The sequence below is a fragment of the Heptranchias perlo genome, chromosome 4 (genome assembly GCF_035084215.1).
Source record: "Heptranchias perlo isolate sHepPer1 chromosome 4, sHepPer1.hap1, whole genome shotgun sequence".
NCBI lineage: Eukaryota > Metazoa > Chordata > Chondrichthyes > Hexanchiformes > Hexanchidae > Heptranchias > Heptranchias perlo.
Genome location: NC_090328.1, coordinates 25,166,227 through 25,181,503, shown reverse-complemented (window position 1 = coordinate 25,181,503; position 15,277 = coordinate 25,166,227). Strand labels below are relative to the sequence as shown.

Below are 15,277 nucleotides of genomic sequence, written 5' to 3'. Positions count from 1 at the left end.
ACTGGGAGGCTAATTTCAGTGAGTTAAAAATGGATCTTGCCCAGGTGGATTGGAATCAAAAATTGGCAGGCAAAACAGTAATTGAACAATGAGAGGCCTTCAAGGAGGAGTTAGTTTGGGTACAGAGTAGACACATTACTACCAGGGGGAAAGGAAGGTCATCCACAGTTAGAGCTCCCTGGATGACTAAAGATATAGAAATTAAAATGAAACAGAAAAAGGAGGCTTATGAAGAATGTAAGGTTCATAATACGGTGGAGAACCAGGCTGAATACAGAAAGTACAGAGGAGATCTGAAGAAGGGAATAAGAGGAGCAATGAGAGTATGAGAACAGATTAGCGGCTGACATAAAAGGGAACCCAAAAGTCTTTTATAAATAAATAAATAGTAAAACAGTAGTCAAAGGAAGGGTCGTACTACTTAGGGACAAAAAAGGGGATCATCTTGTGGAGGCATGGGGCATGGCTGAGGCACTAAATGAATATTTCGCATCAGTCTTTACTAGAGAAAAGGATGCTGCTATTGTAGCTAGTGGAGGTGGTAGCGATATTGGATAGGATAAAATAGATAAAGAGGAGGTACGTAAAAGATTGGCAGTACTCAAAGTAGAAAAGTCACCCGGTCCAGATGCGATGCACCCTAGGTTACTGAGGGAAGTAAGGGTGGAAATTGCGGAGGTTCTGGCCACAATCTTCCAATCTTCCTTAGACATGGGGATGGTGCCAGAGGACTGGAGAATTGCAAATGTCACACCACTGTTCAAAAAAGGGGAGAGGGATAAACCTGACAATTACAGGCCAGTCAGCCTAACGTCGGTGGTGGGGAAAATTTGAAAGAGACAATAATCCAGGACAAAATTAATTGGCATTTGGAAAAGTATGGGCTAATAAATGGAAGTCAGCACGGATTTGTTAAAGGAAAATTGTGTTTGACTAAGTTGATTGAGTTCTTTGAAATAACGGAGAGGATTGATGAGGGTAGTGCGGTTGATGTGTATGTGGACTTTGATAGCAAAATTAAAGCTCATGGGATTAAAGGGACAATGGCAGCGTGGATACAAAATTGGCTAGGGGACAGAAAGCAGGGAGTAGTGGTGAATGGTTGTTTTTCAGACTGGAGGGAAGTATACAGTGGTGTACCCCAAGGGTCAGAATTAGGACCACTGCTCTTTTTGAGATATATTAATGATCTGGACTTGGATATAGAGGGTATAATTTCAAAGTTTGCAGATGACATGAAACTCAGAAGTGTAGTAAACAATATGGAGGATAGTAACAGACTTCAGGAGGACATGGACAGACTGGTGAAATGGGCAGACACATGGCAGTTGAAATTTACAGCAGAGAAGTGTGAAGTAATACATTTTGGTAGGAAGAATGAAGAGAGGCAATATAAACGAAATGGTACAATTTTAAAGGAGATGCAGGACCAGAGAGATCTGGGGGTGCACATACACAAATCTATGAAGGTGGCAGGACAAATTGAGAAGGCTGTTAAAACAGCTTATGGGATCGTGGGCTTTATTAATAGAGGCATAGAGTACAAAAGCAAGGAAGTTATGCTCAACCTTTATAAAACACTGGTTAGGCTTCAGCTGGAGTATTGTGTTCAGTTCTGGGCACCACACCTTAGGTAGGATGTCAAGGCCTTAGAGAATGTGCATAAGGCATTTATTAGATTGGTACCAGGGATGAGGGACTTCGGTTATGTGGAGAGACTGGAGAAGCTGGGGTTGTTCTCATTAGAATAGAGAAGGTTAAGGGGAGATTTGATAGAGGTATAAGGAGAACCTGTTTCCAGTGGCAGAAGGATCAGTAACCAAAGGACACAAATTTAAGATGATTGGCAAAAGAGCCAGAGGCACATGAGGAAACATTTTTTCACACACGAGTTGTAATGATCTGGAATGCACTGCCTGAAAGTGTTGTTGGAAGAGATTCAATAGTAACTTTCAAAAGGGAATTGGATAAATACTTGAAGAGAAAAAATCTACAGGGCCACGGGGAAAGATCAAGGGAATGGGACTAATTAGATAGCTCTTTCAAAGAGCCGGCTCTGGCACGATGGGCCAAATGGCCTCCTCCTGTACTTTACCTACTATGATACTATGAATATCCAATATGTGCCATTGCTTCAACTTAAATAGAATGAACTGGTTTGGGGCAATGGTCGAAAAAGGAAGCCTTGGAATTCAACGTATCCAATTCCACTTTGGCTGACTATAGTACAGGGCAGATTCAACCTGATTATAACAGTTCAATGTTATTCTAGAATCATAGAATCATACAGCACAGAAGGAGGCCATTAAGCCCATTGTGCCTGCGCAGCTCTTTAAAAGAGCTATCCAATTAGTCCCACTCCCCTGGCTCTTTCCCCATAGTCCTGCAAATTTTTCCTTTTCAAGTATATATCTAACTCCCTTTTGAAAGTTACTATTGAATCTGCTTCCACCACCCTTTCAGGCAGTGCATTCCGCTGCGTAAAAAAAATTCACCTCATCTCCCCTCTGGTTCTTTTGCCAATTACCTTAAATCTGTGTCCTCTGGTTACTGACCCTCCTGCCAATAGAAACAATTTCTCCTTATTTACTCTATCAAAGCCCTTCATCAGTTTGAACACCTCTATTAAATCTCCCCTTAACCTTCTCTGCTCTAAGGAGAACAACCCCAGCTTCTCTAGTCTCTCCAAAGTGACATTATCTCAGTGCCTGTTAGATTCTGAGCTTCAGAGTTTGGTTTACGAACATAGGACGAAGAGTTGGGCATTCAGCCCCTCGAGCCTGTTCTGCCATTCAGTTAGATGATGGCTGATCTGTATCTTAACTCCATCTAGCCGCCTTGGTTCCATAACCTTTAATACCCTTGCCTAACAAAAATCTATCAATGTCAGTTTTGAAATTTTCAATTGGCTTTTGGGGGATGAGAGTTCCAGATTTCCATTACCCTTTGTGTGAAGAAGTGCTTCCTGATATCACGCCTGAACGGCCTAGCTCTAATTTTAAGATTTTGTCCCCTTGTTCTGGACTCTCCCAGCAGAGGAAATAATTTCTCTCTGTGTAAGGTTCGGTCCCTTGCACAAAGAGACTCTAAGGTGTTTTGTTCCAAAGTATAAAGGTTTTATTAAGATGTTACAATAGATATTAAAATATAAAAGTACAATTGTAACATACGAAATAAGACGCTGCGATACAACCTGGCAAATCTTAACACCAACAAGGTTCCGAGGTGCACTCTCAAAGGTCCTTGATACCAAATGGAGTCTGTCCAGTCTCGCTCTGAGAATGTTCTAACATATACATTTCATGTCTCAACTTATATACATGCAATCACCCATTAGTTCACTCTATAACCATGTTGATAAGGATGGAGATAGGGTTTCTCATTATGTGGTATTCATCAAGGACGTACTTCTAAACAAGGTTTAAACAATCTTAACAGAAGGCCTGTTGATGCTCTTAACACTCTTTAACAGAAAGCCTATAAATGCAGTTTGTTAACAATATTCAGTAGAAAGCCTGTAAACTGCTTTTCTCACATCTCCCTCCTGCTGAGCGTACAGGGGTATCCACATATCCACCCCATCCTTAGCTCACAGCACGGTAGCACAATACCTTCATTTGAATATTCGGCTTTTTATACATTACACAAAGCATTATGATAACAATTACAATAAGAACAAACTAGGTAAGGATTAAACCTGTGCGAGAATTCTAGCCCAAGGATGCTGTCCCATGATTTACATTGTTTCCCACTATTTATGCTCCCCTAGTAGTCCCATATCTCTTCCAATGGCCGCATTTCGTTTTTGTAGATCAATTAGGTGGCAATCTGATGTGACCGTCCAGTCATGTATAGTTTTAAGACTCAGTGACAATGGTGGAATCGGATTTCCAAACTGTATAATTGCCTTCTGGGCTTCCTCCCTCGAACCGATTTCCACCTGGATCTCCGTAGCATTATGAACCTTCACACGGGATCAGGACCGATCTTGCAGTGATGGTGAGCAAAGTCTGATATCGTTACACCTCTTGCCGTGTACCCGTGTCTTGCTTGTCCCGATTTCCACCTATGAACACTAACAGTACAGTTAGGGGAGTGCTTATCTCGGGTGAAATCACAAGCCAGAACATTGTTCTGGGTGACATCACACTGACACATCCACGTGCCCTTAATCAGAGTACAGCAAGATAACGAATTCTTTGTACCCCTCTTCTCACACAAGCTCTCCCTTATCTGGATTTGTTATTCACATTACTTGACCCCTTATCAGAACTGCTCAGGGTTTGTGTGTACACAAGCTCCCTGTATTTTGACATGCATGAGGTCTACATAATCTCAACACATTCTCAACGTCACCTTAATCTTGTCTGAGAAATACTCGAAACCTACAATGTAAGCAGCTTCCAGCATCACCTCACTCAGCCTGTCCTTCTGTATTTGGGATAAGTTTTAACCTGCCCATTTCATGATCCTTAGCTACTATCCTTCGATTCCTAGCTATCCTATGTTTATAAGCATGTGCTGTTTATGCATTAAGATGCCTAACCTAAACGTGAGTGGTTTATATAGTTTATATGTTAAAAACACCTAATCCAAACATAAGTTTTATATGCTGAAAATGCCTAATCTTAGGGCGAAGGAACTAATTCCTGACTCCTCACCCTTTAATCAAAGCAGCCAATTCCAAGTTCTGGATTTTCTGCGGCAGCAGCTTGATTAATTGTTTGAACCAACTCATTATGAGGACAATTATCTGGGCTATGACAAAACTCATGAATATTATTCTAACAGCAATTGATACTAGCTCAATTGCTAAATTTAAATCTGAGATAGATAGCTTTTTGGCAACCAAAGGTATTAAGGGATATGGGCCAAAGGCAGGCATATGGAGTTAGATCACAGATCAGCCATGATCTTATCAAATGGCGGAGCAGGCACGAGGGGCTGAATGGCCTACTCCTGTTCCTGTATTCCTATGTTCTTAGCCCATGGGTGCTGACCTATGTTGTAAACCATCTCCCATCATGCATGATTCCCAAGGATAGACATCCCCTTTTTAATGTCAGCATTACATTGTTTCATATGCATGTCAGTCTTTCAATATTAGGGTTACTAAACTAATGAAGTAATCCAAGAAAATGGTTTCCTTTACTACTTCTCAGTCTCAATCTCCAACAGCCTCTGTTGACCCTGCATGGCCTTATCTAAGGTCCTCATCTTGTTAGCATCACATACCTATCTCGAGCCATTTGCTCTTTTAGTCTAAGTTTCATTTGGTTAATATTACACATCATGATACAGACAAAGAAAATCATTATACATTGTACAGAAAGCTACAGTGTACCATATTATCAGGAAATCATGGACTTAAAAGATTCTCCAGTTCTCCTTTTACCATTATCAATCTTGTGGATAATTCTTGCTAAGTATTATTTTTCCCTTGCCCTCAGTTGTCCCAATTTCATTGTTAGCTCAAAGGAAACCAACCCTGAATTTTGGGAATCTAAATTCAATGTCCCACTTTACTTTAATTTCAATCCCCCTGATAGATACCAGTGTGTTTAACTCTATCCTGATTGTTTCATTAATTAGTCAGTTTCTCTATGGAGCATGTATCATCAGTGCCTTGATTAAAAGGTTTCCTCACTCTCCTGAGCCATTTCATGTTGTGGTGTTGTCAGCGTGACTGAGCATGTCTGAGACCATTCTTCAGTGCATCTTCATCATGCATTTCCACGTGCTAGTTGCTTCACATTTGCACACACACCAGTATCCCAAGATCATGCCACACTAGACATCAGATACAAGCCATTCCTGGGCTTTCAGGTTATCAAAAGATCAGGGGTCTTATCTCGTCCCGCATTGTCCCGAGGCCTCGGGTAGTGGCCAAGCTATCCATTGCATTTTTCTTAGTCGCACAAACATCTCCAAGAGAAAGTTATCAATTAACTATTCTTTCCTGACTTTCACTAGATTGTATATTGATACCAGATTGATATATTTTGGTGAATCATGCCCAGCTGATTTATGTTGCTCGTGGGTGCACTCACACATCTTTCCCTAACCCCTTTGGTTCAGTTCCTGAAATGCACCCATTATCACCTGGGGCAATGACTTTAGATTCCATTTGGTGGTGTATTTCTTCTGTTTCTATCTTATATCCTCAATCGCTTCCTCTCATACAATTTTAAAAATCCAATTAATTACCATTTAATCTCATTCATGAGCCCTGGAGAAACTTTACTGTCTGATATAATGTTACAAAAATTGATAAAAAGGGAGAAAATAGAACATGAAAGTAACTAGTAAGAAATATAAAAACGGATTGTAAGAGCTTCTACAAGTATGTAAAAAGGAAGAGAGTAGCAAAAGTAAATGTTAGTCCCTAAGAGGCTGAGACAGGAGAAATTATAATGGGGAAACATGAAATGGCAGATGCATTAAACAAATATTTTGTATCTGTCTTCACAAAGCATACCAAAAATAATGGGGAACCAAGGGGTAAATGAGAGTGAGGAACTTAAAACAATTAATATCATTAGAAAAAAAGTACTGAACAAACTAATGAGACTAAAAGCTGACAAAGCCCCTGGACCTGATGGCCTACATTCGAGGGTTCTCAAAGAGGTGGCTGCAGAGATAGTGAATGCATTGGTTACGATCTTCTAAAATTCTCCAGATTCTGGAACAGTCCCAGTGGATTGGAAGGTTGCAAATGTTACGCCGCTATTCAAGAAGGGAGGGAGAGAGAAAACGGGGAACTACAGGCCAGTTAGCCTGACATCGGTCGTCAGGAAAATGCTGGAATCCATTATTAAGGAACTGGTAAAAGGGCATTTAGAAAATCATTATATGATTAGGCAGAGTCAACATGGTTTTATGAAAGGGAAATCGTGTTTGACAAATTTATTAGAGTTTTTTGAGGATGTAACTAGCAGGATAGATAAAGGGGAACCAGTGGATGTAGTGTATTTGGATTTTCGAAAGGCATTCGATAAGATGCCACATAAAAGGTTGTTACACAAGATAAGGGCTCATGGTTTTGGGGGTAATATATTAGCATGGATAGAGAATTGGTTAAAGGACAGAAAGCAAAGATTAGGGATAAACGGGTCATTTTCTGGTTGGCAGGCTGTAACTAGTGGGGTGCTGCAAGGATCAGTGCCTGGGCCTCAGCTATTTACAATCTATATTAATGACTTAGATGAAGGGACCGAGTGTAATGTATCCAAGTTTTCTGATGATACAAAGCTAGGTGGGAAAATAAGCTGTAAGGAGGACACAAAGAGTCTGCAAAGGGATACAGACAGGTTAAGTGAGTGGGCAGGAAGGTAGCAGATGGAGTATAATGTGGGTAAATGTGAGGTTATTCACTTTGGTAGGAAGAATAGAAAAACAGAATATTTTTCAAATCGTGAGAAACTATTAAATGTTGGTGTTCAGAGAGACTTGTGTCCTCGTACAAGAAATACAAAAAGTTAGTATGCAGGTACAGAAAAGAATTAGGAAGGCATGTTGGCCTTTATTGCAAGGGGGTTGGAGTACAAGAGTAAGAAAGTCTTACTACAGTTGTACAGGGCATTGGTGAGACCTCACCTGGAGTACTGCATACAGTTTTGGTCTCCTTATCTAAGGAAGGATATACTTGCCTAGGAGGTGGTGCAACAAAGGTATCCAGAACATTTTGAAGAGATGCCCTTCCATTATTACTGTTAGAGGTGTTCTTACTTATAAGTTTATGTTACTCCTCAAAATAATAGGGTTCACAGCATTTATTGTTGATGTTCACAGAGTATTAAGTGTACAATAATAACTATTATCAACAATAATTAAACATACACTAACAGCAACACTTATGGCAAAACTTTGTGAGTTCACTGGAGAATCCAAACACGTTAGTTTTGCGTTCGAAGTTTTATAGATTGATCAGACCTTAGTGAATTCTAAGGTATCCCTCCTGACACCCATATTTATACCCTCTTTTCACAACTGGTACTTGACAACTCACATGCTCCATAGCATTACCTAATCCCTTTCCCATGTCCCTTTAGTTTTAATGAGTTTTTTATCACAAGTTCCCATCTTGGTTATCCTTCAACTTTCTCAGGTTATCGTTCATGGCTGGAGTGAACAAAGAAAGCTTTTCTGCATTCCTGTGTCTGTGCATTAACTTGTTATCAAGTAAAGCTTGACTGGAATGTAATATTGTTTTTCACAGCATCCATATTAATAAAATAAAACAAGCCTATCTTATGATTACACTTTCATTCTTCTAACAGAAACTCACTTAACAGGCAAAAGCTAAAAGTTAATATTATTTACAGTATAAAGAGGCTTAAGACAGTTTAATTAACCCTTTCCTTACCTTACTGCTGTGCATCAGCTGCTCTATTAGCTGCAGCTGGTGCAGAAATCAATTTTTTAAACTTTAAACGTACAGTTTAAAGGGCACACAGGAAGCCTGTTGTGCTGCCTTTAAATATCTAATGTTAGAAAAAGAGTTGATTATCCTATCAGATCTTTTCTACCATCAGAAATCTCAGATCAGTGAGCAGAGAGTTGTGAGTTTAAGTATGGAAACCTGCTTTCCCTGATTTGTGAATGCTCCCAGCAGTATAACAGCATCTAGCCAATTGCATCACTCTCAGAAATGCTCCAGATACTGCACCAATTGGTTTGGTCTAATTTGTTTACTTCTTGGTCCGCGCATGCTACCAAAAGTAAAATTGATTTTTTATAAATCAAGGTTTGCAGATTTGTTGCTAGGTAACTTGAACGGAATAGGGTTGCACAGCATGTCATCGGTGGTGAGTCTCATCTGCTGGGAGTCCATATCGAGAAAGCAAGCACAAACAGCCCATGATCTCCCATCCATTCAATTAAAATGAATGGCTGGATAGCCACGTGCAATTTCCCATGACGTGCTCCTAGTGGTTGATGCTCTGAGTGGGAGTGCTCAAGTGGAAAATTTACCCTTTATCTGATTCAAACAAAAATCAAAATTGCCAATGAGTATTGTGGTTATTTTTCAAGTAGCTCTTAGTTTTGCTTACTTTAAAAACTAGAGCCTGGAAATTATTGGGAGATGTTATTCTACAAGCCTTAATGGGGCTTGTATCCAAATCCTCTCTCTGCTATTTTACTATGTTAATGCAATTATTTTAAAAGTGCAGAGAGAAGAATTTGATATGGGCATGTTATGGGTTTATATGATAATGCTTACAGTGAATTCCAGGTTTACATATATCACTTGTTCCTTGAAGAGATGTTCAACACAGTATAACCCTTTTGCAATGTTTGAAGCATGAAGAAATGGTTATAATCAAACATAATTTCAGTAGATGCTGTTATAAAGTATGAGTTAATTCCAATACATGTCAGATGGACCACACAACTTGGAATGCTACTACATCGGAGAAATTCAAAATGGCTTTAACTGCTCATGGACCCCTGGAACCCACCACACAAATGCTACTCTCTACACACTAAAAATATACTGGAGGTGAGTTTCATTGGACTTTGTTCCTACTGATATATTTTTACTTGACTTGAATGTGTAAGACAATGAATGGATAAAAAGAAAAATTGTGAATGTTGGGAATGTGAAATAAAAATAGACGGTCCTGGAAATGTACTGCAGATCATCAGCACTTGTTAACCTTGCAGGCCAAGACACACAGAAAGAACTTCTTTCTAAGACTGAACAAAACAAAGTGGGGGAAGGAAGAAAAGCAGACAGAGGTCAAAAATGTGTGAAAGTTAGCAGCTCTCTAACAAAAACTGTTCATGATTTCTTCAACTGTTTCATCAAATCTTATTTTTCAAAAATATGAATGACCATAACAGATTCAGTGAGTTATTAAAGAAACAAACAGTTTATTAAAAAAAGCAAATGGAAATTTGTTGAAACACAATCTGTGAACATTTTTCATTATAACTTCCTATGTCCGAATTTATAATGGAAAGGCCCAATGTAAATTTGTCACATTGTAATTACACCCCGCCACCAGTTTTACATCTCCCAGCTCCTCAACCTGTTCTGCAGAGAAACTCCAGCTGGATAGACAACTGAGAGACAGTTTCATTGGACACACCTTCACAGATGAATAGAGCAACATTATTTGGAAGTCTCAGCCCATCCTCTCATCAATCTCTCTAAGTAAAATCTTTGCTCCTCACAGCTAGCCATCACATCCCATTCCTGAACCTCAACATCACCACATGATCTGATCCCCATTGTTATACAAGAGAACAAAATGCCAAACAATTCTCTTACGTTAAATGTTTCAGTAATTTATTGCACTATTTATAAAAATATTACTTGATTTTGTCACTATGCACACTCCTTCTAACCATATGGGTTTATCTCTACTCTATTCGAACACTCTATGTGCCACTGGATGGCCTGGAGACTGAGTTGTAGATGGCTTTATATTATAATCATCTTGGATTGGAGGTGGCTCTTTACTTAAGGCCCCCAAGTCCTGGAATGGGCATGAGACAGGCTGACTCTTTGTCATGGGCTTTTGGCGGTCTGGTCCTGAAAAGATGAAGGCTTTTGCAGGGAGCTGATGGAGTGCTCTTCTTTGTTGCTTCCATGAGGGGAAGCAGCCTCTGAGGCACATACAATTAGTGATCAGTGGGAGAATGGACCTCGCAGAATCAGAAAGATCCTTAAATCCCTGAGAGAATGTCCTTTAGTCCCTCCAAGATGCTGTCATCTATACTTCACAATCCAGTTAACATTGACCTCTTCAGACGGCCCATCAAGACCTGCAGTCATTCATTCAGTGCCTCTACATTGAATTGACTGACTCGCTTGGATCTCAAAGTAGGGGAAGGATTGCAGATTCTCCTGCTGCTACCAATTTTTCCAGACTGCCTTGCAATGAGTTTAACTCATTTCATATGTTTGCGGACAGCAGGGATATTGAATCTATCTTTATCCCAGCCATCTATTGCACAGCTTAGGAGAGGCTATGCAGAACTTCATATGTGCCTGATGCATTGCTAGCATTTATCTCTTCATGGCAGCACCCTATAGATCATCATCTGCTTGCTCTGCAGCTAAAGGCTGATATGTCGTACGCCTCTGTTCAACTACATCAGCCTCCACTTCCACATCTGCATCCTCTAGCTTTCTTGTGCTCTCTGTCTCACCATGTGTCAATTCCTCGCCTATACTAACTGTACCCTCTCAAGGGCATGTCTTTAGGTTACTGAGAGGTTGAAGGATGGATTGGGTGAGTGGTCACCAATGTTGTCAGAGATAGAGGAGGCTACAAGGTCTTGCTCTTCAGCAATGCTGTCTGTTGTATCCTGGTTTGCAGCCTCTGGATCAAAAAGCAGCTGAGTGGGGCTGAAGTACGCAGCGTTCTGGTCAGTTTCACCTCTGGTTTAGGATTGAAATGCTTGCAATCGCAGGAGGTCTAGAGGACCACGGGGAAGGGGGGTGTGATTAAAGGTAGTGGGACTGCCTGAAAGGACCTAATGACATGTATTCGGGCAGTGCAAATGGCTGCTTGAACTGCCCGAAATAGTCGGCGCACTTAATACGGTTTAAGCGGTGCCATTGTAATTGACGCCTATGATAATGGCAAATGGTTAGCACCATTTGCCCGATATAGGCAGCTGTCCGGGATAAGCAGGAATGGTGTGAGTTGTGGGGACTGTAATGGTTGGTGCAAGGGAGGGAGGAACTAGAATGAGAGACTTCAATGTGCTGGCATGCATTACAGGATGTGAGACACTTGACATGAGTGCTGCCAATTAACTTTGCTTCTGGGACAAGGAACACAGTGCCATGTGATGCTCCAAAGGGCATTGCTTGATTATTGTGCTAGGGAATACCTGCGATAGTTATTTGCCCTGTTACGCATCTGAAAACATTCTTACTTTGGTGATCTAATGAGTCATTAAACTTCTGCTCCTTGAGGTTATGGACACCCACCCACAGCCACAGCAACCTCCTTCCACAATGCCTGTGCTGCTGCATGTAAAAGCTTCTTCTCTGGTACGCAAAATGTTGCATCCTCATTTCTCTAATAAGGGCCAATAGCACTTCCACATCAGTCTCAGGGGAGTTAGATGCTCATCTTTTCCCTTCTGTTGCATCAGCCATTTCAATTTTTTTTCTTGTGCTACCCTGTCCCACTCCTTTGGCCCTGCTGGCTTTTGATTTTTTTTCTCACACACAAGGTGCCCACACAGATGGAAATCTATGACTTGAAATTTCAGTATTGACCCTGCTCCCTGCTACTGCATGCAAAAATATTAAAACTTCTGCATTTATTGCTGCCCCCCCCATCCTGCAACATGTTGACTGCCAGGTCCTGCTCGAGCTTTTGCCACCCCATCCTGTGCCTTGGCTCCCATCCCTGCTTCTTGCCCTGCTGGTACCTCTGGCTTCCTGCCTCTTTTTTTTCATTTGCCAATTCATTTCGCAACCTCACCCTTCTTAGCTCCTTCTAAATTTGTTTAGATTTTTCTTTTTTTTCTATTTGCCATTCTGCTCTTAAACCCACTTTTTCATTCTTATAAATTGTGAACAATACCCCACGCCCCAGATTATCTGGTCATTATTACATTGCTGTTTGTGGGGCCTTGCTGTGCACAAATTGGCTGCCGCATTTCCTACATTACAACAGTGACTACACGTCAAGAAGTACTTCATTGGCTGTAAAGCACTTTGGGATGTCCTGAGGTCATGAAAGGTGCTATAGAAATGCAAGTCTTTATTTCTTTCTCTTCTTTTCCTCCTCTTCCTCTTCCTGTAGCCTTCTTGGGAATTATGCTCAATCATTTCCCGCATAATAAAGAATGCTTGTCCTAGATTGTTGAATTTGACAACGATTTGAGAATTCTCTTTCACTTCTTTTATGGAATTCCCACCGAAATAGCAAGGCTTCGAGAGGTATGGTTGTTTTCACCAAGACCGCCTAATTCCACCTCTGTAACATCGCGTGTCTCCACCTCTGCTTCAGCTCATCTGCTGCTGAAACCCTCATCCATGCCTTTGTTACCTCCAGACTGAACTATTCCAATGCTCTCCTTGCTGGCCTTCCATCCTCCACCCTCCATGAACATGAGCTCATCCAAAACTCTGCTGCCCGTATCCTAACTTGCACCAAGTCCCGTTCACCCATCACCCCTGAGCTCGCTGACCTACATTGGCTCCCGGTCCAGCAACGCCTCAATTTTAAAATTCTCATCCTTGTTTTCAAATCCCTCCACGACCTCGCCCCTCCCTATCTCTGTAACCTCCTTCAGCCCTACAACCCTCTGAAATCTCTGTGCTCCTCCAACTCTTGCCTCTTGCTCATCCCCGATTTTTAATTGCTCCACCATTGGCGGCCATGCCTTCAGCTGCCTAGGCCCTTAGCTCTGGAATTCCCTCCCTAAACCTCTCTGCGTCTCTACCTCTCTCGTCTCCTTTAAGACGCTCCTTAAAATTTACCTCTTTTACCAAACTTTTGGTCACCTTATGTGGCTCGGTGTCAAATTTTGTTTGATAATCGCTCCTGTGAAACGCCTTAGGAAGCTTTACTACGTTAAAGGTGCTATATAAATGCAAGTTGTTGTTAAGTGCAGCCCAGCTTTAAATGCAGCACTTCCACCTTTACCACGGTTTCATCTGGCCGTGCAACAAATTCTCTGGGCTTCTTGGCGTAAGTAGGCAGTTGCTATCGGGACATGTGCTTTTGTCCTGCCCAGCAATATTTAAATTTGCTGGCCCCCGCCATTTAGAACAGGGTCAGTGTCAGGTTGATTGGGTGGATGGGTGTCTCACTTCTCAGCACTTACAGCAACAGAACAGAACGGAACTAGGAATTTCGGGGCCTAGATTTCTTGCATGTATTCTAAAAACAGCATGCCTTCACTTCTACTCCTTTTCTCCCTCACCTAAACCTCAAGTTTGCCCCTCTCCAACCCACCTCCACTTCTTCCCCACCCTACCTTCTAATCTACTCTGAGCAATGCTGAACGATAGCTTAGAAACAAAGCACTGTATGCTAGAAATGACTATCAACAATACTGATCGATAAACACTCAATTTGGTTGTAAGACATTTCTCTGTCTGCTATTTTAATGGAGGCATTAACTCCTTTATTTTTTAAATGGACTAATCGCTGTTAAAACAATGGAGAGAGGAACATCATACAAATGCATCAAGCATTCATCCACTTATATAGCCAATAGCAATTTCTAGGCTTATATCATCGTGTGCCAATAATTAGACAATAGCTGATGTTTTTAAAAAAAAAATCTGATTGTTTTTAATGAAGAAAAGTCATTTATAATGATGGTACAAGATCACATTTTACATGAGTAAGATGATCGAACTCTACAATTATCCGTTTTTTTTCAGGAGTAGAACATCTGTTTGCAATTCAACCTTTTCCAATATCACCAGTACTTTTTACACAATTCAACGAAAAAAGCTTTACATTTCGGATAATGCAACAATATGGGTAGAAACAGTAGATCAGAGAAGTGGAATGAGTCAGAAAACAACATCCATCACGCTGATACCTCAAGAGTCAGGTAATAACTTTAGTTTCCGGTAAGAATCTGATTCATGTTTTAGTTTCTTGAACTGTTTTCTCTAAAGGACACAGTCTTAGTTAAGGCAGCAATTACTGTTTCTAAATTAGCCTTTATCAAAGTACCAGGAAAAAATACTAATTGGAAAACAAATCATACAGGTCAATTCTCAAAACCCTTCAAAATAGTCATAAGTAAAAGATGTACATATGACTTTTTCCCCCTGAAAATTACATTTTTTAGCACAGTTGTGACTGTGGTAATGTTGAGAATACTCTGCAAGTAGTGTTTTCAACTATTCACTGTACGATGAATGGGAGGCACTATACCTTGGACTGAGAGGATTCCTCCAGTGAACTACAAGGCAATATTTTTAAAGACCTTAGCAAAAGCCCTTGGAACAATTTCAGCTTTTCAGGGGACTGCGCACGTTCACTGGCGGTTGGGAATTTATCCTATTTGTGCAGGTGAATGTAGATCTGAGGCCAGTTTATGATCACTTAGCAAGTTCCAAATGCTCTTGTGGCAATGCAGTTTATTTTAAGAAACATTTTACTCTCATTTACCAGTTCAGGAAGCCAGCAACAAGCTGTTCTTTAAGCAGCCACAATTGATTCGCACTTAAATTTTTTTCTGTCCTTATCGGGAAGTCCCCACCTTCTGTACAGTGCTGCTCACTACAGCCTGATTGAGGCAATATCTTCATGTGGGAATTTCAGTGACTAAGTGAGTT

The 15,277-nt window shown here is 40.8% G+C and overlaps 1 protein-coding gene across 1 annotated transcript in view; it reads left to right on the top strand.

The window, feature by feature from the left end:
• Positions 1-15,277, top strand: part of LOC137320443 (interleukin-6 receptor subunit beta) — an 85,250-nt gene that overhangs the window by 529 nt on the left and 69,444 nt on the right. The window contains exons 3-4 of the mRNA XM_067982139.1: positions 9,382-9,502; positions 14,369-14,544. Coding sequence (XP_067838240.1) covers positions 9,382-9,502; positions 14,369-14,544 — 297 coding nt within the window. The remainder of the gene's footprint in view (positions 1-9,381; positions 9,503-14,368; positions 14,545-15,277) is intronic.